General features: G+C 51.7%; 2 protein-coding genes across 7 annotated transcripts in view; one reads left to right on the plus strand and one right to left on the minus strand.

Moving 5' to 3' along the window:
• The first annotated feature begins 742 nt into the window (after window positions 1–742).
• Window positions 743–14,281, plus strand: CLK3 (CDC like kinase 3). Of its 3 annotated transcripts, none has more exons than XM_036268172.1 (13): window positions 743–923; window positions 4,711–4,862; window positions 5,517–5,733; window positions 7,570–7,666; window positions 7,943–8,009; window positions 9,523–9,639; window positions 10,361–10,527; window positions 11,710–11,804; window positions 11,895–12,024; window positions 12,283–12,365; window positions 12,783–12,862; window positions 13,114–13,204; window positions 13,790–14,281. In XM_036268172.1, exons 1-13 carry the CDS (start codon window positions 822–824, stop codon window positions 13,964–13,966), a joined length of 1,575 nt encoding a protein of 524 aa, XP_036124065.1. In that variant the 5' UTR covers window positions 743–821; the 3' UTR covers window positions 13,967–14,281. The 3 variants fall into 3 exon arrangements, with proteins under 3 accessions (XP_036124065.1, XP_036124072.1, XP_036124082.1); XM_036268179.1 differs by having other exon boundaries at window positions 905–923; window positions 4,687–4,862; XM_036268189.1 differs by lacking the exon at window positions 743–923 and adding an exon at window positions 1,168–1,185.
• The window catches only part of EDC3 (enhancer of mRNA decapping 3), a 79,490-nt gene continuing 66,304 nt past the window's right edge, over window positions 10,506–23,691 (minus strand). For 2 of the 4 annotated variants that reach the window (XM_036268205.1, XM_036268215.1), the window contains 3 exons: window positions 20,280–20,497; window positions 16,749–17,008; window positions 10,506–10,735 (listed from right to left, as the gene is read on the minus strand). In XM_036268205.1, coding sequence (XP_036124098.1) covers window positions 10,625–10,735; window positions 16,749–17,008; window positions 20,280–20,497 — 589 coding nt within the window. In that variant the 3' untranslated portion in view covers window positions 10,506–10,624. Of the gene's footprint in view, window positions 10,736–16,597; window positions 17,031–20,279; window positions 20,498–23,691 lie in introns of those variants that run through there. The other 2 variants (XM_036268224.1, XM_036268230.1) reach the window with 2 other exon arrangements.

A 23,691-nucleotide genomic window follows, 5' to 3' on the forward strand; every position in this document is an offset into this window, starting at 1 on the left:
GGACCCTCCACTTAGCTGGACCACGCCTGCGGGAGCCCCGGGCGTGCAAGCACACAAACCGCGAGGTCTCCCAGAGGGCCGGACCTCGGGTTTTCTATTTTGGGAAATGGGACCTTGTTATCCTGCCCCGACCCAGCGCGGACAGTGGGTGGGAGGGGGTTTTGTTGATCCAGGGGGCGTCGAATGACTCCGAGGAGAAATAGCCAGTGAGGCCAAACCCGGCAGGGCGCGGAATCTATGAACTGAGGAGCAAGGCTGTACGCTGGCTGCGGTGCTCAAGGAAAAGAAGAGCCTCCTTCCCCAGCGGCCCCGCCCCCAGGGCTCCTGGGCATCTCCCCGTAAACCGCTCGGCGTGCCCACGGGCACCGAGCGTGCTGCTAATGCCCCCACCCTAAAGAGAATGTGGTCTCTTTTGCTTCCTTCATGTAAGTGAGGGTCACGACCGCCTTCCCGAGCATCGGGGCTCGCCAGGTCTCTGCTGAGGCGACGGCGCAACAATGCCCTCCTTCCCGCGTGCAGGAAAGGGTTGGCGGGCGCTCCTGGGGTCGGGTTAGCGGAGCAGGCTGGGCCCTCCGGACAGGTCGTGGCTCCACCTTTCGGTTCCCAGTGCCTGCCGGCCAGGGATGGCTACCTTATCGCTTCTTGGGGGGCTACGTGCGTCACGACACACGTAGGGCCGGCGACGTCCCTTAGGCTCTGACGGAACCAGTCTCTACAGAGGCCCCACTGACCTGGGCGGAGAAGGCAGGTCCTCCAGGGCCTTCGAGTTGAAAGCTAGAGCGACTAGGTCCCACAGAGCTGGGGCTGGCGACAGCTGCGTCATGCGAGGGGAGGGGCCGCCGCGGGTGGAGGCTGGAGCCGGAAGCGGAAGAAGCGCTCGGAGCGGGAAGTGGGGCCTAGTCGCAGCTGGAGCCTGGGAGACGGTGAGTGAGGTCCCAGGGCCGCAGCGGCAGGGTGGGCGCGCCAGGTGCGAGTCCCTGGGTTCCTGGGCTGGTGTCGGTCTCTCCCTCTTTTTTCCTCGGCCCACCTCAGACTGCGTCCCCGACCTTTCACCCCTGACCCCCCCGAGGGGCGGTCACCGTAGGACCCCTACCTCTCCATCCCACGGTGTCGGAATCCCAGCCCCAGCGGCCTCAGACCCCTGAAGGGATTCGGTTTCGGCTCTGCAACTGTCCGCGGAATGGGGCCGGGTGCTACCTGGGCTAGTCTGGAGAGGCCTTCAGATCGCTCCCGTACCCCCGGCTCGAGGCTTGGTCCGCAGTCTCCTTCTCCCCTCGCCGCCATTGGCGGCGGTTAAAAGGGCCAGAGCTTTAAGATCTCTGGGACCCAGGGCATCAGGAAGGGCCGCGAGCGAGGGCCACAGGCTCTGGCATGTTTTGTGTTGATGGATCCTCTCCAGCCCAGGGGAGGGGCTAGGCCAAGCTGACAGTACAAGTGCCTGGGCTACTCCCGGTCGGGAGTCTCTGAGCTCTAGTTCCGGGTGCGGGGACTCTGGGGTGGTGCTGGGGTGGGAATTGCCTGAGCCAGGCCCTGGTCGAGGTGGAGTTGGTGGCCTTCCAGCTTCCCTCCTCCATGCCCTTGAAAAGGAGGAGCATTTCACCCGATGGTGACGGCTTGCAAGGTGGCAGGTTTGAAATTGCAGTGGTGGAGCGGCGTCAGCCAAAAATAACCATGGGGCGCTGGGGCGGCTGGGATCCGGAGGGCAGCCGCTGACCTGGCTGGCTGCTCCTTGTCAGCCCAGTTCATTGGCCTGGAAAAGCAGATGAGAAGGCTTCTAGGTCTGTGCTCAGAAAAGCTGGCATCCTCTGCCTGGTTTCCTTCGTGTTACCTTTTTCTTCATTGTGTACAGCAGAGCCTTCTGGAGTATAATTGTGGCCCTTAGCTTCTTTCAACAACACGTTTGTTGGGGTCTCAGAGATTGATAATTGAAGAGAAATGGACCCTAGAGGCTTGGCTGGGTATATAATGGGGGGAGGGTAGATGTGGTGAAAGAGAAGTTATTTCCTTTGTGATTGCCTTATGTGTGGTATGTTGCAGCTTGTCATCTCCTTTGCCAAGTTGGTTGGGAGGTGTTATCTCCATTTCCCAGGTATAGGCGATGGTAACCAAGGCCTAGCTAGAGTGGCTTGGTCATGAGGACAATACTGGGATTTAGTTTAGGGTTTTCTACCTAGAGCTCTCTCTCCCCCATGATCCCTTGGAAGAGACATAAAATGCCCTTAAGGCATTTAACACAGATGCAGAGGTGTTACCTGGAACCTTTTAAATGTTGATGAAGAGCTGCCTTTACTACATCTTGTGGGCATAGACTTGGATTAGGCATGTGCTAGGCATGTTAGTAAAGGAATGACATAATGTAATCCTCACAGAACCCTGTAAGAGATTAATATTCTTGTTGCAAGAGGAAGCTGAAGAGGTCATAGTTTAATAACTTGCTTTAAAGGTACACAGCTAGCAGTGGCAGTGCCAGGATTCAGACTGACATCTCTCTGACTCTGAAGCTGTGTTCTTGCCTCTGTCTAACATGAACAAGTGTTGACTTAAGAGTCTTTTAAGTTCTAGGAGGGAGTCTTTGGCCTGGTGTGGATTATGAGCCATGTTCTCCAGCTCTGGTGCTCTGCCCAGTGAGGTTGGACAGGGCTTCTATCTTGGCCACTGGAGCTTCTTCTGTCACTTGGGGAGATGTGAGTGAGATACATACAGCCTTCATTTCATAGCTTGGGCACCTGACCCAGGGTAATTGCAGGAAAACAGTGAAACATTAGTCAGCTGATCGTCAAAACAGAACAACAGCTTGGCCAGTGTGGCTCAGTGGATTGAGCATCATCCCATGGATTGAGAGGTTCTGATTTGACTCCCCACCCAGGTTGCAGGCTCAATCCCCAGTAGAGGGTGTGCAGGAGGTAGCCAATCGATGTTTCTCTCTTACATTGATGTTTCTTTTTTTTTGGTATGATCCCCTAGTGGGAACTGAACCTGGGACTCTCCGGTCCACAGGCCGACGCACCAACTGCTGAGCCAAACCTGCCAGGGCATGTTGATGTTTCTATCTCTCTCTCCCTTCCTCTCTCTCTAAAAAAAAATCAATAAAACATATTTAAATCCAGTCAGTGTGGCTCAGTGGTTGGACATCGACCCATTCACCAAAAGGTCATCAATACAATTCCCAGTCATGGCACATGCCCTGGTTGTGGGTCAAATCCCCAGTAGGGGACATGCAGGAGGCGGCCAATTGATGTTGTCATTGATGTTTCTCTCTCTCCCTCTCCCTTCCTCTCTCTCTAAAATCAATAAAGAAAATTAAAAAAAAAAACATTTAAAACAGAACAACAGTCTAAGTACTTGAGGAGCTGTGGGTGACTTTACATAGTATTTATCTCCAAGGACTGCCAGGTAGACAGGGGAAACCACCCACTCATGGGGTGATTGAGAGCAGAGACTTTCTTAGGATCACAGAGAAGCCCCCAAGGATTTTGTCAGATATGCCTCACTGCCATGCTCATTCCATTTTGCTCTACTCCTGACAGACTTGTCTCATGAGATGGGGCAGCCTCATTGGGTTTGTCCAAAATGTGCTTGGTCATGCAAACCCAAGACTGATCACCACTGGAGGTTGGCTATGGCCAAGTGAAGGTTTGGGAGTAAGGGTGGCCACAGTCTCTGGCCCAGCCTTCCCATGGAGCAAGCAATGTCAGGGTTTTGGGTATGGGTGGAACAGTGAGCTGGCCTCATATAGCCATTTTTCTCAGCTGGTGGCTGATCCAGCCTGGCAATTTCCTATAGCGGATATAAGTCCTCGCTGAACAAGGGTAGTAAAGTGGGCCCTTTTGGCATGCTTTCCTGAGCACATCAGTCTGAAATGGGCACAGGAGAAAGGTTCTGGAGCAGAGGATCTAGAAGAGGGTACTGTTCTATTGGATATAGGTGAGGCACTGCCCAGCACCAAAGGTGGTCTGAGGGTGCTAAGTCTGTGTTGGGAAACATACTTGGATGTTCTGACCCTAGTAACTTTACTGGTGCTGACCCCGAGTGTGGACCGGCAAGGGCTAGCCAGAACTCTGTGTCTGCTGGGCCAACCCTCAGGTGGACTAGTGAATGTTTGTGAGACCCTGTGCACCTTTTTCTCCAAGAGCTGGTGTTCTTGTTTTTGTCTGTAGCTCCTCATACAACTTGTGGTCCTTGCTTCGAGTGGGGTCCATTTTAGGGCTCCCACAGACAACTGGGCTTTTTCAACTTGAGTGTTTTCACCCTTGGCTCCTAGGTGTTGGCACCTTGACAACAGCCATCTGCTTCTGGCCTCTGGCCTGACAGAGCAGGCGCTTCATAGGACCCCACGGACAGGCAGGAGGGAATTGAGCACAGAAGGCTCCCCCTTCTCCTGGTCTGTGATGGTGCTCACCAGCATTTTGTCTTGGCACCTGTTCTGGCTTGCCCTGTTTCCCAAGTGCTCAGGCCACCAGCCCAATGATGCTGTGCTGGGGGGGGGGGCAGCATTTTGTTTGTTCATTGGCAGAGAAGGATGTTATCTATTGTCTGCTCTTTGACCACTGTGACCTCAGAGTTCTTCTTCACTTCATAAATTCCTGGGAGGGGCTGCCCCAGACAGAACAATGGGCCTCTTCTTCAGGAGTGCCTAGGCTGCTTAGGCAACTGGTGGCCGGAGATGGCTGGCTGCATGTTTAGCAGGGCTGTCCATTTCTTGTGGCCTAGATGCATCACTGTAAGCGATACCGCTCCCCTGAGCCAGACCCATACCTGAGCTACCGATGGAAGAGAAGGAGGTCTTACAGTCGCGAGCAGGAAGGGAGACTGCGATACCCATCTCGAAGGGAGCCTCCGCCCCGGAGATCTCGGTCCAGAAGGTGAGAGGGAACTGGGTCAAAAGGAAGGGCTCTTTTCCTCAGCGGGGCTAAGGAGACAGTCTGGAGGCTTGTGGCAGCCCTGGGCTCCAAGTGACCACTGCCTCTGCTTGGCTGTATATGTCCTCTTTGGGTTCCTCCCCTGATCTCACCTGCATTCCTTGGCCTCAGTGTTTGCTTCCATCCTGGCCGCCCCTTCTTCCTCTGTCCTTGAATCTTCTTTTTTCTGGCACAATCTCTATTTTCTAGGCCAGCATCTCCCCTGCTAACCTCTGAGCCTTCCTCCGTGGGAATTAGAAACAACCTTAGTCTCCCCTAGTCCTATTTCAACCCCAGACCAAAATTACAGCCTCAGCAGGCCACAGGAAGCTCTGAGGCATCGGAACCCTTGGAGGCCCTCCACCATGATCACTCCCCAGGGCTCTGCCTCCTGTGGTATTGGGGGATACTGTTAGTAGCTGAGATTCTAGAGGTTGGATTTCATACACACACATGCCCCGTCCCCTCCTCCCCCAGTCTGGATGCCTTTGTTCAGACAGGCTACCCTTGTGAATCCTTTGCAGGGGCCTCACCACATGCCTCTTGCCTTGTAGCAGGAACCTGGTTGATGGGAGGAAGAGCCTTGTCTGACTAGTGTCCCCATCCCACTCTTGGCAGCCATGACCGCCTGCCCTATCAGAGGCGATACCGGGAGCGCCGTGACAGCGACACATACCGGTGTGAAGAGCGGAGCCCATCTTTTGGAGAGGACTGCTATGGAGCTTCACGTTCCCATCATCGTCGGCGGTCACGGGACAGGGAGCCCTACCGGACCCGCAAACACGCCCACCATTGCCACAAACGCCGCACCAGGTCTTGTAGCAGTGCCTCTTCGGTGAGTGGTGGCCAGAGTGTGCTGGCTGGGGCTTCAAGGCCTCATCTGTTTGTAGCCTTTTCTCAGGTTGGCTGATCTGGGTGAGTACTGCTAGCCCTGTGCATGTGCATTTGATATGTGTGTGTGTGTGTGTGTGTGTGTGTGCGCGCGTGTGTGCTCGCGCGCACACACATGTATATGTGTGTGTGGTCTGGTTTAGGTACAGGACTGAGCAAAGGGCCTGGCTTCTCTATCTTCTGGCCCACTGGCAGTGTCAGTTGTAGGAGCTCTGGTTCTGGCACTGGCTGGCCCCCTGCCTGTCTGTGTCTACACACTGCCCTAGGCACAGGATGCATGGGACACGTCTTAGGGATCCTAACAGGGTTGCTGGTGTGTGGTCTGGAGCTGTATGGCCTGGCCCTTCCCACCCATATGTGTGGCCTCCACACACAGCTGAGTGCCCTGACTGGTGTGGATTGTACCCACTTCTGCAGTGTCGTTTCCATGTCCCTCCCCAAAGGCCCGGAGGCTGGAGTGCCCACGGGTAGGGGAGGGTCTTCCTATCAGTCAACTCAGACTGGGAGCATTCCTTCTGACTTCCAGTCAAGACAAGGGATGAGCTGCTTATGTGATGGGACGTGTAAAGGAATGACAGAAAGGTCTAGGCCTTGTTCAGTTGCAGGCCACATGCCAAGAACAGGGCCTGGCACTGTTTCTAGTGTGCAGGGTTGTATAGATCTCTGCTGTAACCAGGAGCCCACACTGCACTCACACTTCTAAAAGCCTGTTGTGCGTCTCTGAGGTTATGCGCTGTCTTCTCCTCCCCACCCCTCTTCCCTCTCTCTCTCCCTCTCGCCAGCCATGAGGCCTCTGAGGAATAGTGGCGGAAGCAATGGAGGGGCCAGGCATCTTCTCTGCTAAGCTCTCCGGTGACCTCTTTGAGTGGCCATGGGTTGCAGGTTGACTGTGGGTGCCCATCATGGCCTGGTGGCCTCTCTGCACACTGCCACAGGAGGGCAGTGCAGGTCTGTGGCTCTGCTTCTCTTTTGGTGCCCTCTATTGTCATGAGGCTCAGGATGCACCTGGCCTGTGAGTAGCATGGGTGTGTCAGGGTCAGGGCAGGAGCTGGCTTGGGGCCTGTGTGGGCCATTGTGGTAGGAGGCCTGGAGATTGACCAGCTCAGAGAATCCCTGGCTCCTTCCCTGCTTGAGGTTGGTGGCAAAAAGGCTGCTGATGGAAGGCCATTTCTGGTGGTGATGTTAAGTCTGGCCATGGATGCTGTCTGGGGGCTTGTAGCAGTTTGCCTCTGAGTGGCAGCTGTCAAGTATGTGCAGGGCTGCCTGGGCAAGACAGAGGCAGGCAAAGACAGGCTGGGCATTCTGCAGCTGAAGACAGAATGGCCTCTGACCATTCTGGATGATTGGACCCACGTTGGGACAGCCACATTCTTGCACCGTTTTCACTGCGTCTTCACCCAGGCCGAAGTATAATGGGAGGGCCCGGGAGGGGAACACTCAGTGGAGAAGGGTGTCAGGGCTGTGGCTCTCCGCATGGCCAGGCCTCTCAGCAGCAGAGGCTGGTTGTCTTTCTGAGCGTCCAAGTTTCTTTACATACCTGTAGCTGTTTTTACTTTTCTGTTTTTGAAGTCAGTTTGTGTCTTGACGTGTCCCTTGCAATATCCCTATCGTTATATATGCTGTGTGCCTTATGAAATGCTGGGATCTGGAAAATCCAACCAACCAACCCACCGGCTCCTCACCGTCTCCACCTCTGCCTTTGACTGACACCTCAATCTGTCAATCGGAACCGCCTACCATGCGATTGGTCGGATGGCGTTTCGGGGGGCGGTGCATGCAGAGAAGCCAACAGAGCAGTAAGCGCAGCAGCCGGAGTGTGGAAGATGACAAGGAGGGCCACCTGGTGTGCCGGATCGGCGATTGGCTCCAAGAGCGATGTACAGCCAACTTTCGTAAAACTTTACCTCTCTACTTTCTACCCCCTTGTTAGACCAGACCTCTCCTGCCCGGAGGGGCCTCTAGTGCGCGTGGTGCCTTAGTGGGGCCACCAGTAATTGCCTGAATGACACAAACGCTAGCAACTTCTGTTTTTAAGAGTGTAGCAGTGAGAGAGAAACCTCTTTTGTTTTTGAGAACTTGAATGCTGTGAACTTACAGGAGCTGCCAAACATCTGTCCTCCAGACCCTCATGCCCCACTTCTTTTCTCTCCTAGATGAGATTGTGGGGAACCTGGGCGAAGGCACCTTTGGCAAGGTGGTGGAGTGCTTGGACCATGCCAGGTAAACTTTAGCTACTAGCTGTCTCAGTTGAGTCACATGCTGCCCATATATGACTCTTCCACTGTTTTAGAAATGAAGAAACATGCTCAGGGTTTGCAGATATCCCCTAGGTGTTGTGGTGGGGCAGGGCACCATTGAACTGCAGTGCTCCCACATTCATAAGGATGCTTGGAGAGGACAGTTAGACCCAGAAGTCCAGCTGGCCATGGATCCCAAAGATAAAGTAGTGACGATGACTGAGAGGAAGCCTCCTTGGGCTCCAGTTCCCATTTAAACACCCCTTGAACCCAAGAGGTCTGGGTTGGGACCAGTGAGCATAGGAACATTTAGACTATACTGTGACCAGAGGGAGAATGGGCAGATCTGAGAGCTGTGACACATGGGGGCAGCTAAGCTCTCTGGGCTGTGCCAGTCTGAGTAGTCAGAGGTAAAGTTAGTCTCTGGTGTTACTAAGGGACAGGCACAGGGCCTAGGGGGCCTTCAGGGGATCCAAAGGGAGTCAGCCAGTGGGATTGTTGTGAAGAGGCAGAATTCACCTCAGCACAAGGGCCTTATCCTCAGAGCCTTCAAACCTGATGGCTGTTTGTGGAAGTGATGAGCTCCCTGTGTTGAGGGTTGGAATGCCATATGAGAGATCCTATTCTAGGAGGAGGCAGGTGGCCATTCCTATTAGGTCATTTCCTGTCCTGAAAATCTGAGAAAATGGGATAGGGAGAGAAAAGCAGGATGTTCTCTAGAAGATACTTCTGCCTTGGTGCCTGTGAGCCTTTCCTTAGGCAACAAGGCCAGCTTCCCAGAAGCCTCAGAGGCTGTAGGACAGAAGCCTCAGGACAGAGCTGCTCGCTCATTCCCCACCCAGCATGTGAACTCTGGCTGTTCCTTCCAGCCTCAGTGGGTCATCCTATGAGTGACCTATGGGGGTAGGGGTGTGTGTGTGTGTGTGTGTGTGTGTGTGTGTGTGTATGTGTGCAAAACAGGAATCGTTAAAATCCTTATTGGACACTGAACGAGGGTTCCTAGCACTCAGTGGTCTCTGATAAATGCTGTGGGTGGTAGGTGGGGCTGGAGCGAATGTGGTAAAGGGAATGGCCCTTGGCCTCCCAGTGAGAAGCCCCTGTTCCTGGCACCCTTACCCTCTTGCCAGGCCTTCACTCCATCCTGGAACCCCTAACCCATTTGCTCACACTTGCAGATGTGCTCAGGAAGGTCAAGAGACAGCCTTGCAGGGGTCAGGGCTGACTAGCCTCTATACTCCTCTGCCCACTCTTCCCTGGGAGCTGGCAGGTAGCTGAGACCATAAAAGCCTCAGGTGCCAAGGGAGCTTGTTGTTAGGAGGGTAGAGGTCTGCTGTTACATGGGATAGGCTGTTACATCAAGTGTCTGCCCTCCTCAGGGTAGGCCCTATTCCTGGAGTCCTCGTGGTGTCTGCCAACAGTTGCTCGGTTGGGGTAGAGGGTGGGGGAAGGGCTGAGCAGTTTCTCATGAGAACGTCTACTTCCTTCTCCGGTGCCAGAGGGAAGTCTCAAGTTGCCCTGAAGATCATCCGCAACGTGGGCAAGTACCGGGAGGCTGCCCGACTTGAAATCAACGTTCTCAAGAAAATCAAGGAGAAGGACAAAGAGAACAAGTTGTGAGTGTCAGCAAGGAAGGAAGAAAGCTTTCACTGGAGACAGCATCCTCTCTAGTCCTAATGGCCTGGACTCTCCTGGGGTTGAGCAGTGGCATCCTCTCACTTGGTTGGCACCATGCCTTCTCTGTACACTCAGAACCAGGGGAGTTGGGCCAGTGAGCCTTCCTGGGAGGAGTCTTTGGATTTCAGTTGTTTTAACCATGACCAGCTCTGAGTTCTGAGGCAGGCCTCCCAGCCCTGCATTTGTGAATTGGGGGCCTTACTTACTGGGTGTGATGGGCATTAGACAATCTTGTCAAACTGGAAGCTGCTTGGTGCTCGCATAGTCAGATACTCAAAGGAGAGCTGCCCTCTGTAACACTAAGCCTTGCGGACTCAGGAAAAAGGCACTGCTAGTCCTGTGGAGTATCCTGGCATCATTCCATCTTTCTTGGAGATTATGCCCATATGTTAAATAGGTGAGGCAGAAGACCTTGGACCAAAATGCCCCACCATCCCACCTCCTTCACAGCAAGAAGTTTAGTCCTTGCTCAGAGCTGATCTGGGTAATGGCTGGTGGGAGATGTACTCTTGCTGTTAACTGATTCTCTTTCCTCGTGTGTATTTGCATCGTGGTGTGTGACCCAGTGGCCTGGGAGAGAGTGGGAACTGACTTAATGGGGGTGGGGGTGGGGGGAGCAAGCCCCCTCAGCACAGAATCTCATCTATCCTTCTCCCCTAGCTTGTGCGTCTTGATGTCTGACTGGTTTAACTTCCATGGTCACATGTGCATCGCCTTTGAGCTCCTGGGCAAGAACACCTTTGAGTTCCTGAAGGAGAATAACTTCCAGCCTTACCCCCTACCACATGTCCGGCACATGGCCTACCAGCTCTGCCACGCCCTTAGATGTAAGTGTCCACCCTCAAATGGAGCATGGGGCAGCCACATACCTGGTGGGAAAGTCACCTGGTGGTCTTGCTCTCCCCCATTCACTCCAGCACATTGCTAACCATTCTGCTGAGCCTGAGACATACCCTTTGACTGAAAGGCCTTTAGGTATGCATCTGTGCAGGTGGAGAAGCTGCAGTCTCCTCCAGGGGCCTTCTGAGCCAGCCTCTGCCCGCAAGCACCCAGGAAGAAAAAAAGAAAGAGCTGCTTTAGAATTTTCCTAGCTACCAATCCCATTCCCACCTTCTTGCAAAGGATAAAAAAAGGTTGAAGTGACCTGGGAGATCCACCCACAGTTCCTGCACTCACAAACACCCTCTACTACTTCCCATCTCATCTGCCTGCTAGCCTTTAAGAGCATATTTGGTGACTGCACTCAGCACTGCAGGATTTGTGGTGGCTGGAGCAGGACAGCAGGGCTCCTTGTAGAGGAGGTAGACAGACTTAGAGCAGAGACTGTGTAGATGGAGGGGATGGTGAAGAGCACTCCAAGCAAGGCAAGCAGCTCATACTCTGGTGAAAGAGGGTGCATGTTGGGGAAAGGTGGGTCATACTACTGTGAGCGTGTGGAATGCCAGATGGAAACCTGGAGCCTGAAAGTGATGAGTGGAAGGGTGCCACACTGGTGGGATAGGGATGGGAGGGAAAAGACAGAATCCTTGCTTAGGGCTAGGAATGAGAAGAGGTAGGACTGACTTCATGGGTGGTCCTGTGCTTGATTTAATGCACTGTTGCCACCAGCTTGACACTCAATTTTTGAATGAAAGGACATGTATTTTCATATAGCCCCTGCAAATGATGTAGCTGGTGCTGGGGAGAGGGAGCCACCCCAAGGCTGATGCTGCAGCTTTGGTGAGAGACCGGGATGAGGAGGCCTAGCCCCTGCAGAGGAAGTGTTTTGAATTAAAAGTCCCACCCGCCCCATCTTCTAAAGCATTGAAACCCTCAAAATCCCAAAGCACAGAGAACCTCAGAGAGCCACAGCAGAGGCAGAACTATGTCTGCTCCCTTGGCCCACTGCTGAGGTTATGGTGTGAGGGTCTCTAGCCGACTGATTTTGGAGGATGGATCTGGTCTAGAGCTGGCAGGAGCTAGAGGAGAAGCCCAGATTCTCAGTCTGCTTCCCTCTCTCGATTCTCTAGTTCTACATGAGAACCAACTGACCCACACAGACTTGAAGCCAGAGAATATCCTGTTCGTGAATTCTGAGTTTGAAACCCTCTACAATGAGCACAAGGTATTGGTGGGAGAGGGTGAGGCTCCACTCCAGAGCTAGATTATCCATTGGGACAGAGTTCAGACCTGGCTCTCCTTCCTTGCCTTACAGAGCTGTGAGGAGAAGTCAGTTAAGAACACCAGCATCCGAGTGGCTGACTTCGGCAGTGCTACCTTTGACCATGAGCATCACACGACGATTGTGGCCACCCGTCATTACCGCCCGCCTGAGGTGATCCTTGGTGAGTGGCTATATGGCTCCAATCCAGATAAAGTGGGCTATTGCTGGGAGGGAATGAACAGACAGTGATGTGCCTGCCTGCCACCCAGGGCTGCCACTGTCATGAGTCACTGTGGTTGTCAACTTGGCCTGGCTGAGAAAGGGACCTATACTGGGGTTTGGGTAAGAGTCCTGTCAACCAGTGTGGCAGCTGCCCTGTGACCTCTAGGCTAGAAGCACAGGGCTGATTCTCATAGACTCTCTCCCTTTTGGCTTTCAGAGCTGGGTTGGGCACAGCCCTGTGATGTCTGGAGCATTGGCTGCATTCTCTTTGAATACTATCGGGGCTTCACACTCTTTCAGGTAACCCCCCCCCCCCACACACACACACACACATTGCCCTGCTACCTTGGGTGCTCATACTGGGGCTGGCCACAGAAGCCTGGTGTGGGAAGACCTTCCAAGCCCCACCAGTCAGCATACTGTAAGATTCACTCTTGAGAGTTGTAAATGCTTAGGGAAGGGAAGAGGTCAATAGCTGGAGCACTTAGACTCCGGAGTGGATTGGGGCTGGAGAAGTGAGCATTTGAGGCATGAGGCATGGCCTAAGTGAGGGTGTGGAGATGGGTTGGGGCAGGTTATGCTCTAGGAAGAGAGAAGGCTACCACAAGGTCAGAGGCTGGGAAGACACTTACCCATCCTTCTTTTTTGTCCCTTATCTTCCCTGAGGGGCTGAGGCTGGTACTAACTCCTGCTTGCTCTATCCCTGACCTTCCATAGACCCACGAAAACCGAGAGCATTTAGTGATGATGGAGAAAATCCTAGGGCCCATCCCATCACACATGATCCACCGTACCAGGTAAGGAGGCCTGGCCCATAGGCATTTCCCATCTTGGCTGTGGGTCAACAAACTACTACAGTCTTTGCAGAATATGCTATGGCACTCCTCCAGGCTCATAGCAGCCTTCCTTGTGGCCTGACAGACCTGCTGCCCACACCTTCCTGCCCTGCTGGGTCAGCCCAGGATTTCCTGCCTGGCTTTGCTGCATTCGCTGGGCTGCCGCTACCCCATCCCCCCCCAACTGATCGCCTCCCTTCCTTCATTTTCAGGAAGCAGAAATATTTCTACAAAGGGGGCCTGGTTTGGGATGAGAACAGCTCTGACGGCCGGTATGTGAAGGAGAATTGCAAACCTCTGAAGGTCAGTTTCTGGCTTCCCCCAGCTCAACTCATGCCAAGGAGACGCCAGGCACTGGGCACACACACAGAGACAGGCCAGGCAGCTAAATGCTGCCCCCTTGCTCCAGCTCTATGGGAGGCTGCACCCAGGGCTGCTAGTTGCTGGGAGTGGAGCTTCTTTCAGACTGCTCCAGAGGGACCCTCAGTCCTACCCCTTCCCAGCAGGGTGGCTATCATTGTAATTGGGGAACACCAGAAGAGTTAAGTATCCAAGACCCTGCTGCTTTCTGCCCCTCTCTTTTAATTTTGGGAAAAACTAGTCAGGACTGAGGTGAGGGGGAGGGAAGACTTAGACATGGTCAGGAAGCTTCTGTCAGCTGCATTTGGTGCATGGACAGTGAATTTCGCAGAGGTGATTTTTATCCACCTGTCAGGACTTTGCATGTTGGGGCAGAGGCACCAAACCAGCAAGACTCCCAGTAGCCTGACAAGTTCAGAGCAAAATGCTCTAACAGACATGAAAAGAAAAGAGCTGCTCATTATCCAAGAGTGGCAAGGCTTCCCACGCCCCTGCCATCACACTGAGGCACCTTGTGTCCCTGAGCAGAGTTACATGCTCCAAGACTCCCTGGAGCACGTGCAGCTGTTTGACCTGATGAGGAGGATGTTAGAGTTTGACCCTGCCCAGCGCATCACACTGGCGGAGGCCCTGCTACACCCCTTCTTTGCTGGCCTGACCCCTGAGGAGCGGTCCTTCCACACCAGCCGCAACCCCAGCAGATGACAGGCACAGGCCACTACACAAGGAGATGGAGAGTGGGACTGGGCTTCCTGGCCCCCTTTCTCCAACCTCTAACCATCGGGCCCCAGGGCCAGAGCCACCCAATGAACAGTGCAATGTGAAGGAAGGCAGGTGCCTGCAGGGGCGGAGATGTGATGCCCAGCTGCCAGAAAGCACAGATTTGACCCAAGCTATTTATATGTTGTAAAGTTATAATAAAGTGTTTCTTACTGTTTGTAACCCCTGGTACCAGTGTGTCCGTCTCCAGGCTCCTTGCCTTCTCCCTTCCCTATCTTATTAATAAAGTCTTTCTTAGCATTTCAGCTTGTGGAGAGCTAAGTGTGAACTGGACCAGGCACAGAAGGGCAGTTTTAGCCCTGAGGTGGCAGGCCTGCTGAACAGTCCTAGAAGGCACTTAGGCCCTGTCCTACACCTGTTCCCCTGCTGGTCCTTGTACCTCTCAGCCCCAAGGAATAGAAGGGGAAAGACCCACTGCAGTTCACCAGTTTTACCTATCCCAGCCCTGTCACTGGCTGGCACGTTAGGCTGTATGTGCCCAACAACTGTGGTTTACTGAAGGCTGTCAAGTGTGGGACAAGGTGGGCTCCCTAGGGCTGGGGTGGCAGTACCTCACTGCAGCATACAGAGTAGAATTTACCAGAGCACAGGACTCCGTCATTCAGCTTTATTTTAGTGCTGGTTTTTGGTTTCCAAGAGCTTCATGAGTGATAGTCTTGATCACCTGACTGGAGCCCCTTGGAGACTGGGGACTGTGGGGCAGGATGCCTCTAAAAGAGCCAGAGACACAGGAGTCATGCTTATCTTCAGTAGCACTGGGGAAGGCCCAGGCTGAGGGCAGGAAGAGGCTCCAGTGCCACTAGGGGAGAAAAAAAACTTGGGCACAAATTCCCAGTGGCCTCCTCAAGGCCATCATCCCAGCCCCTCAAGGGCCACTGCAACTTACTGGAGCCAGGGTTCTCGTTTGTTTTCGGTGTACTCAATCAAGTAACCTAACCACATTAACAGGCAGCCAGCACCTGTTTAATGGTTGCTTACTACAATGCCTGTAATCCAGCACTGCTCAGATTATGGCCCTGTGACTACAGAGAGGGCCCCATCTTGGGAGCTGCTTGGTCCTGAAAGTGAGCAGAGGGTCAAGGAGGATATATACCACAGGGCTGACAGTCTCTGGCCTCTTCCCACTGCTGGAGACAATTTAACATTTGAGAAAGGATAGGAGGGAAAGAGGGACCAGCCCTGTCTGTCCTGCCTCATCTGTGTCTGGTTATGCTCCTATAAGTGATTAAGTAGTCTGAGACCAGAGCCTACCTACCCTGTGTCCACAATCCTTGGTGAGCCTTCCCACTCACCCCTTTAACCAGATTGGGTAGGCATAGAGAAGAAGGAAGCCTGAAGCCCCGAAAACGGCTTTAAAGTACAAGCCTTTGGCAAGGGCAGCTGCCAGGAACTCCAGGGCATGGCTCCTGTTCTACCAGCCCCCAGGGCCTAGGCCTGTGAAGGTCCAGGGGCTTAGTACCTTAGCTGAGCAGCAGTGTGTTCCTATGGCTGAGTCACATCAGTTAGCTCATCAGGAAGTAGTCTCATTTTGGCATCTCTGAGATAGGGTGCTGGCCCCAAGTAGACAATCAAAAAGCATTCAAACGAGGGACATGTGCCCTGCTCTGGGACGACAGCTACAGAGGACTGTCTCAGGAAGGGCAGAGGGAACAAAACAATAGGGGTGTATATGCAGGCAAGGAGGTGTGAGTGTTGGCCTTAGAAGTACCAGGGAGCCTCTATGAGCTCAGCAACAACCACACACCAGGGTCTTCACAATACTGAACATTCAAGCTGCACCCTGAGGGTCTGGCCTCAGACTAAGCAAATGCTCAGCCCCCAGCTAGAGAGGGTATGGGGGTGGTGGGGTTGGGGGTGGGGGCACTGATGGCAAGGTGGGCATTGTGGTTCTATAGTAACATAACCTTACACTACCTGTGCTGAAGACAACAGAAATACAGTGTAAAATCCCAGTACAGTAGAACCATTCTGATACCACCCCCTTCCCTACCTATCAGAGTGGTGTAGAAAGGAGGAAGGACCTTTGGGGGAAAATCCCAGCATAAAACTCCAATCAGCTCAGGAGAAAGGGTCAAAAGCCCCCAAATAAACTTGTGGTAGGGCTCAGGGGAGGCCCCACAGACCTCAAGATGAATGGGAAGTGCAAGTCTGCCCTCTAGTGGACAGCTGCAGTGCAGCTAGTTGTACATGATCAGAGGAGTGGACAAAGCCACCAGCTCTGAAATAGATGAAGTACAGGCCCCCAAACAGCACTGCAAGACCCTGCAAGATGCTCACCCAAGCCCAGTGGCTATAAACCTGAAATACAGCTGCCTATGGTCTGTAAACAAAGCCTCACTTGGCCATGCAGGAGACTAAGTGTAGAAATGCCTGGAGTCACTGTGCACTCAGCCTGCCATCTGCCTCACACACCCAGTGGGAAAGCCTTTCCTAGCGAAGGGCACATGACAGGTCAGCTTTAAATACATGATCTCAAAAGAAAAAATATATATGATCTGTTCTCAGAAGAAACAAACCCAAAAGAAAAAAAATTAACAAGGTCCATTAAACTTCACTTCCTTAAGGCGTTCGTTGTCAAGTTCAGCATCAGGAGCAGCAGGGGACTACAGGGTACAGCCTGCCCAGAGCCCCTCTAGGCAGAGTGTAGTGGGATGACAAACTTGCAGCCAAAGGGTGAGTGGTAGTTGATCCCCACCTCCTGGAATACCTGCTGGGGAATGCCAATGTCACACAAATAGACACGGCCTGCGTGCTCTCCCAGTGGCAGCGGCAGGCCCAGAGCCAGTGACCACTTGGCATCGATGCCCTGTTCAACTTCATGCACCGGAGGATCTATGCTGAGTACTGGTGCCCGGTTCTGGTTGGCCCAAGCCACAGCTGCCTTGTACCAGGGCTGATCTCGCAGGAAGGCATTCTCGGGACAATCCAGACAGTTGATCACCAGGTCCACAGGACTAGTGGGCAGATCTGCAGGTGGAAAGAGTATCATCTGAAAACCCCTCTAAGCAGAGAGCCCAGACTGGGAGTAGAACCCAGGTGGCCCCTTGATTGTCTTATCCAGACACCATTCTGATGCCTCTCCAGAGGCCAGTCTTCTAAGGCTGGGCCAGGACTAAGGCCCTAGGAGTTCCAAGGCTTGGTGGGGCTGGATGCTAGAGACCAAGGGCATGTCAGCCCGATGGACCACTGGCCTCATGGAACTCACAGGCTGAAACACTGTCCTGCTGGGTGTGCAGACCTTCTCACAGCACAATCTGACTAACTCCCTGGGAATATTATGTGCTCCAGGAAGGTGGGGGTCTACTGCCGAGTCAGCACTCATAGGGAGACCCTGAATGCCATTTGCTGACTGGCCCTAGAAGTGTGAGCAAGCAATAGCCTGTGCACTTATTTTACTGTGGGCTGGCCCACTCACCCTGCTGGAGCCACCTGGCCTAGCTGGTCTCTCTCACTACTGTCACAGAAATGGGTCCTCCTTGAAGCTCAACCTTAAGAATGGGGAAGGAACCTATCACTTCTCCCAGGCATTTAAAAAGGCTTCTCCACTCTAACCAGGCCTCTGAGACAGTGAACAGATGTCTCAGTAAGTACATAACACCTGACTGGGGTAAGAAGTTAAACTGAGATTAACAGAATTGGACCAAACTCAAAAGCCTTAAGCTTGTAGAGTTGGGACAGGAAGCCTTTTGGGGAGCAAGACAAAGAACTGCATGGGATAGGCATTGTGTTATAGATTTCAAGAGGAGGAGCCTATACCAGGCCCCCTTCCCAGGTCTCAGCCTAAACAAATATTTCTCAATTGGAGACCCATGGCTTCCTTACTTAGGACAGGGCACCATGGGTCTACATGCCCATAGGTACCTGACTTAAGAGTACTCGACATCGCCCTGGCCGGTTTGGCTCAGCGGTTAGAGCGTCGGCCTGCGGTCCCTAGAGACCCGGGTTCGGTTCCCGCTAAGGGCACGTACCTCGGTTGCGGTTTGTCCCCGGCCCTGGTTGGTCGTGCGGGTGGCAGCCACTCGAGGTGTCCCTTTCACATCGATGTTTCTCTCTCTCTCTTCCTCTCTCTCCCTCCCACTCTACCTGAACAAAAAAATGGAAAAAATGTCCTCGGGAGAGGATAAAAAAAAAAAAAAAATAGAGTACTCGCCATCTAACCCCTGGCAAAGCCCTTTCTCTGGGCCATATTTATTCTTTCCACTTCTCCCCTGTTCTCACTTAAACCCACTCCAATCAGACTCTACCCCTGCTACTCCACTTGAAATTGCTATTCCACACTGCTAAATCCAGTGGTCAATTTTCTCATTCTTCATTTGAACTTAACCTAGAATATGTTGCTGACATAATTCATCATACCCTCCTCTGTTCACTTGCCTTTTAAGTGCCAAATTTTCCTAGTTTTCCTTCTTGTTCACTGACCATTCCTTCCCTGTCTCTTTAGCTGGTCTTTAACTCCCTGGCATCTAAACAAAGCAGTCAGTCCAACAACTTCTCTATTTACTCTCTTTTCCTAGGAGATACCTTATTCAAAGTCATAATGCATTTAAATACTACATACACACTTGAAACTCCAGAGTGGATCCCTTCACTAAACTCCAGGCTATATATACATCAATCAACATTTCCACCTGTGTATCCAGCATCTCTGAGCTTCTGCTCTTACCCCACAAACCTTGTCCCCCAAGTCTTCCTATCTCAAGTGATGGCACCTCCATTCTTCCAGTTACTCAGGCCAAAGACCTTGGAGTCACTTTTAACCCTTCTCTTTCTCTCATCCCCTTCATTCAATCTGTATACTCTATCTTTAAAACTGATTCAGAGCCCTGGCTGGTTTGGTTCAGCGGTTAGAGCGTCGGCCTGCGGTCCAGAGCGACCCGGGTTCGGTTCCCGCTAAGGGCATGTACCTCGGTTGCAGTTTGTCCCCGGCCCTAGTTGGTCGTGCGGGTGGCGGCCACTCGATGTGTCCCTTTCACGTCGATGTTTCTCTCTCTCTCTCTCTCTCTCTCTATCTGAACAAAAAAATGGAAAAATGTCCTCGGGTGAGGATAAAAAAAAAAAAAAACTTGTTCAGAAACTAACACCTTTTACCATGTTCACTGTCTTAGCCACTATCATCTCTCTCCAATTTATCACCTCTCTCTCTCTTTTTTTAATCCTCACCCAAGGACATTTTTCCACATTTTGTTCAGATAGAGTGGGAGAGGGAGAAAGAGAGAAACATAAACGTGAAAGGGACACATTGAGTGGCTGCCACCCACACAACCCAACCAGGGCCGGGGACAAACTGCAACCGAGGTATGTGCCCTTAGCAGAAACCGAACCCGGGTTTCTCTGGACCACAGGCTGACACTCTAACTGCTGAGCCAAACTGGCCAGGGCCACAACAGCCTCTTAACACCTCTCTTTGTAAGCCTATAGTCTACTCTCAAGCAGCAGCTAGAATGACCATTTTGGAACCTGAGCTGGATTACATCTTTCTGCTACTTATTTCTCCAGTGATTTTTAAAAAATACATTTTTATTGATTTTTTAGAGAAAGAGGAAGGGAGAGAGATAAAACACGGATCGGCTGCCTCCTGCATGCCCCCTACTGGGGATCAAGCCTGCCCCAGGTACATGCCCTGACCGGGAATAGAACTGGGACCTCTCAGTCCATGGGGCAATGCTCAATCCACTGAGTCACATTGGCCCGGCTCTCCAGTGATTTTCTATCTCACCTTAGTTAAAGTTCAAACCCTTACGGTGATCCACAGGCCCTTTATAACCTGACGCAGAAATGTCTAAGTCTGCTACTCCTCACCCAACCCTCCAACACTCTCTTTTCTCTTCCCTGCGTCATTTGTCTCCATAACACTACCATCTGACCTTATAGAAATGTTACTTATTTGTCTCTTCAATCTGTCCTAGCCAGAATGTTAAGCTCCATTGAAGTATATATTTAAGAAAAAATAATCTATTGCCTTATTCCCAGCGTCAGGAACAGTACCTGTTCGATAAATATTTGTGAAATGAATAAATGGATCCCCAGCTCTCCACCTGAGTATGGGACAAGGAGGACGAACGGATGGGAAGTAAGCAAGTCAACACCAAAGTATTTTCTATTTGTACTACAACTCCTTACAGGCAGAGAATGCTTTATACTCAGTGCTTTACCACCTGTTGCCACTGGGTGGCACCACCAGACCATCAAACTACTGAGGAGGGAGGTAGCCTCAGCCCAGCACTGTGCAAATGCTCACCTTTAAGACTAGACACTTGTTGGCCTTGGGTCTTGCTGAAGAGAGACAGCTCATTGGTGATAGACTCTAGCATCTTGACAAAGTTGGGCAGGAAGAGGATGACCTGAACATCATGGTTGGCTAGGTGCCTTCCACAGCTGATACCCTGAGCCCCCTTTACATGGGGCCCACATAGCAAAGCCACTGTAGGCCTCTGGTGAACATTTTTGGGATTCAACCTGGAATAGAGGTAAAGAAGCATTTTCAGTTGCAGACCTGGCAAGCCCTTGTACCCTAAACAAAGCGAGTGCCAAGGCACCTGTTGCTCTCAGAGTTCCTGATGGTTCCAGGTTGCAAAGGTCTACAGGGTGTCCCACACTCCAGTGTCACTTCATCTGCTGGATCTTCTCACTAGGTAGTTCACCCAGATCTTGTTTCACAGAACACTGTTTTCTGACCAAGAACATTTACTGTTCTCACAGTGTGAATCTATTAGGTCCAAACTCTGTTTAACTTCTACAGCCTTCTTTGCTTTTTTCCCCCAACATGCTTGCCCCACTGCAGTATGTTTGGTCTCATTAATCTTCTCCTGCACTTGTAAAGCTTTTGTCTGCTGCTCAAACTGTGTCCTCTACCCAGAAAGCCCACCTTTTCTTTGAGACCCAGCTCAAAGCTCACCTTTTCTAGGATCACCCTGGCTCAGCTTCTAAAAAATCACAGCAAGTGCTAAACAGGATAGTTCTATATCATCCTCAATTAGTTATCAGTCCAAGTTCTCTTTACTGAGCTGCCAGTAAGCTTTAATAAGGACAACATTCTAGATACTAATAGGAACTACTTCATAGGATGCTGTGTTGATCAGCACTGAGAACAGGGTCCAACACATAAAAGTGCTTGATAGATGTTGGTCCATCAGAGTGCTGGTCATAGAGGAGACAGTGGGCTAGGGCTTCCCAGCCTCCTAGACTGGCAGTTGACTTGGATACGCACTTCCAGATGAAGTCACTTTCAGTTTCCTGCCATTCAAGAAAGATCTCTCTGATCTCAGAGAAGTCACGAGTAAGGTTGGAGGATTAGCCTTGGAGCTGTGCCCAACTCACAAGCAGTGCCATCTGCCCCCAGGGCGGGAAGGGGGAAGAAAACAGAAATCAGCTTAGGTCCCTGTTTGGGGTGGAGCAGTGATAGTCACTAGTCTCCCAAAGGGAAAAAAATGACAGCTGCTGTCAGGCCAAAGAGGAAACTCCACCCTCCAAATAAATTTTGGGGAATACCATTCATTTCCTCCACTATAGTTGCCTCTTTAGGAAATAGGAGTACTCCAGACAAACACTGCAGAGTTCTGGCATATGACTCACCCCTGTCTGTTTCCTAAATGGACTCTCCCTGTCCGAGAGGCATCCCCCATTAGAGGACTCAAAGCAGACCACGGCACCCACACACGCAGCAGCAGGGGCAGAGCACAGGCACTGGAAACAGATCTATCTACATCGGGCACCACCACATAAAGGCAGGGTCACGTGATGTGGGAAGTGTTTCAGCTCTAGCTCTCTGAGCCTTAGCTGGCTCATCTTAAAACACCAGACTACTACTCACCTTTGAGGTGAAGTTATGAGTATCAGATTCACTGCTATTGTGAAAGCAGTGGAAAAGCACATAATCATTGACATATACAAAAATGATTACTAATGTGCTCATCTTTCTCAAAGGAAAACCAGCAATTACTGCAAAGGACAACAGAAGGCCCTTCTGAGAGTTTAGACAAACACAAGGATAGCCAGCTCCAAGAAGCTGGCTTGAGAGGAATATAACTTTGTGGGGACACGCAGATCCTGCCCCAAAACTAATGTTTCTGGGAAGCCACTTAACGGCCTCAAATACTCCTGCGAAGAACTTATCCCAGGAGCTGCCCCAATGGCCATTTTGGGCAGAGGTGCAGCAGTCATCAGAACCAAGGGCCTGGGGCTCCATCAGAGGCAGCTTGCACTATTCCCTCCTTTGGGGAGGGGAGTTTCTCCATCGGCTCTTCCCTGGCACAGGACGGTTGAGAAGCTAGCCTAAATCAAGAGCAAGGAGGAATAAACACACCTACAACTCTATATGGCAAGGGAAGTGGAGGAGCAAGAAGGGGAAACCTCACATCCAGCTCAGCTCACTTTAGACACCCCTCTCCCACAAAGTTGCACTGTCCTCTTTATTGACAAATGCAGCAGACACTTTGCTTGATCTCCCAGCAGTACTACTGCTGACCATTCCTTTATTCTTCCAACACGGTCTCTTGGGTTCTGAAGCACTATCCTCTTGGTTTTCTTACCTCTCTGGCTTTTTTTCTCAGCCATTTTGTTTTTGTTTTTATTTATTTATTTGTTTGTTAATCCTCATTTGAGAATATTTTTCCACTGACTTTTTAGACAGAGTGGAAGAGAGGGAAGGGGGAGGGGGAGAGAGAAACATCAGTGAAAAAGAGACACATTGATTGGCTGCCTCCCCCACAACCCGACCAGGGCCAGGGATCAAACCTGCAAGCCAGGTATGTGCCCTTTACTGGGAATTGAACCCAAGAACCTTTGGTCCATGGGCCAACGCTCTAACTGCTGAACCAAACCGGCCAGGATTTTCTCAGCCATATTGGAAGGCTCTTCATCTTAACTGCCTTTAATGCTGATGTTTCCCAGAATTCCACCCCAGGCCCTTCCTCTCTTTAAACCAGCGGTTCTCAACCTGTGGGTCACGACCCCTTTGGGGGTTGAATGACCCTTTCACAGGGGTCACCTAAAACATAACAGTAGCAAAATTACAGTTATGAAGTAGCAACAAAAATAATTTTATGGCCCTGGCCAGTTTGGCTCAGCGGTTAGAGCGTCCGCCTGCGGTCAAGAGAGACTCGGGTTCGGTTCCCGCTAAGGGCATGTACCTCGGTTGCAGTTTGTCCCCGGCCCTGGTTAGTCGTGCGGGTGGCAGCCACTCGATGTGTCCCTTTCACATCGATGTTTCCATCTCTCTCTCTTCCTCTCTCTCCCTCCCACTCTACAAAAAATGGAAAAATATCCTCGGATGAGGATTAAAATAATAATAATGATAATAATAATTTTATGGTTGGGGGTCACCACAACATGAGGAACTGTTAAAGGGTCGCAGCATTAGGAAGGTTGAGAACCACTGCTTTACCCCCTCTCCTTACAGGATCTCACTATTCTACACCATTTATAAGCCGATGGCTTCCAGACCTCTCTTTTGCTCAAAACTTCTTCTAAACCTCAGATCCAGACTGCTAATTGGCTATTCATAGGCCTCTCAAACCTAACATACCCAAAACAAGATCCACCATCTTCTCCATACCTGCTCCTCTTCCCACGTTCCCTATCACACTGAATGTTATCACTATCTGACAAGGTATCCATCTTGGAAAGCTTAAAGTTTAGTGACCACAGGACAC

This window comes from Molossus molossus, unplaced genomic scaffold (assembly GCF_014108415.1).
Source record: "Molossus molossus isolate mMolMol1 unplaced genomic scaffold, mMolMol1.p scaffold_m16_p_1, whole genome shotgun sequence".
Taxonomy (NCBI): Eukaryota; Metazoa; Chordata; class Mammalia; order Chiroptera; family Molossidae; genus Molossus; species Molossus molossus.

Excerpts from the sequence above, each read along its gene's own strand:
- CLK3 (XM_036268172.1), top strand. The coding sequence starts at position 822 with ATGCGAGGGGAGGGGCCGCCGCGGGTGGAGGCTGGAGCCGGAAGCGGA. Across the intron at positions 4,863-5,516 it reads CGGAGATCTCGGTCCAGAAG|CCATGACCGCCTGCCCTATC; the intron begins GTGAGAGGGAAC and ends CACTCTTGGCAG. Across the intron at positions 12,863-13,113 it reads CACATGATCCACCGTACCAG|GAAGCAGAAATATTTCTACA; the intron begins GTAAGGAGGCCT and ends CTTCATTTTCAG.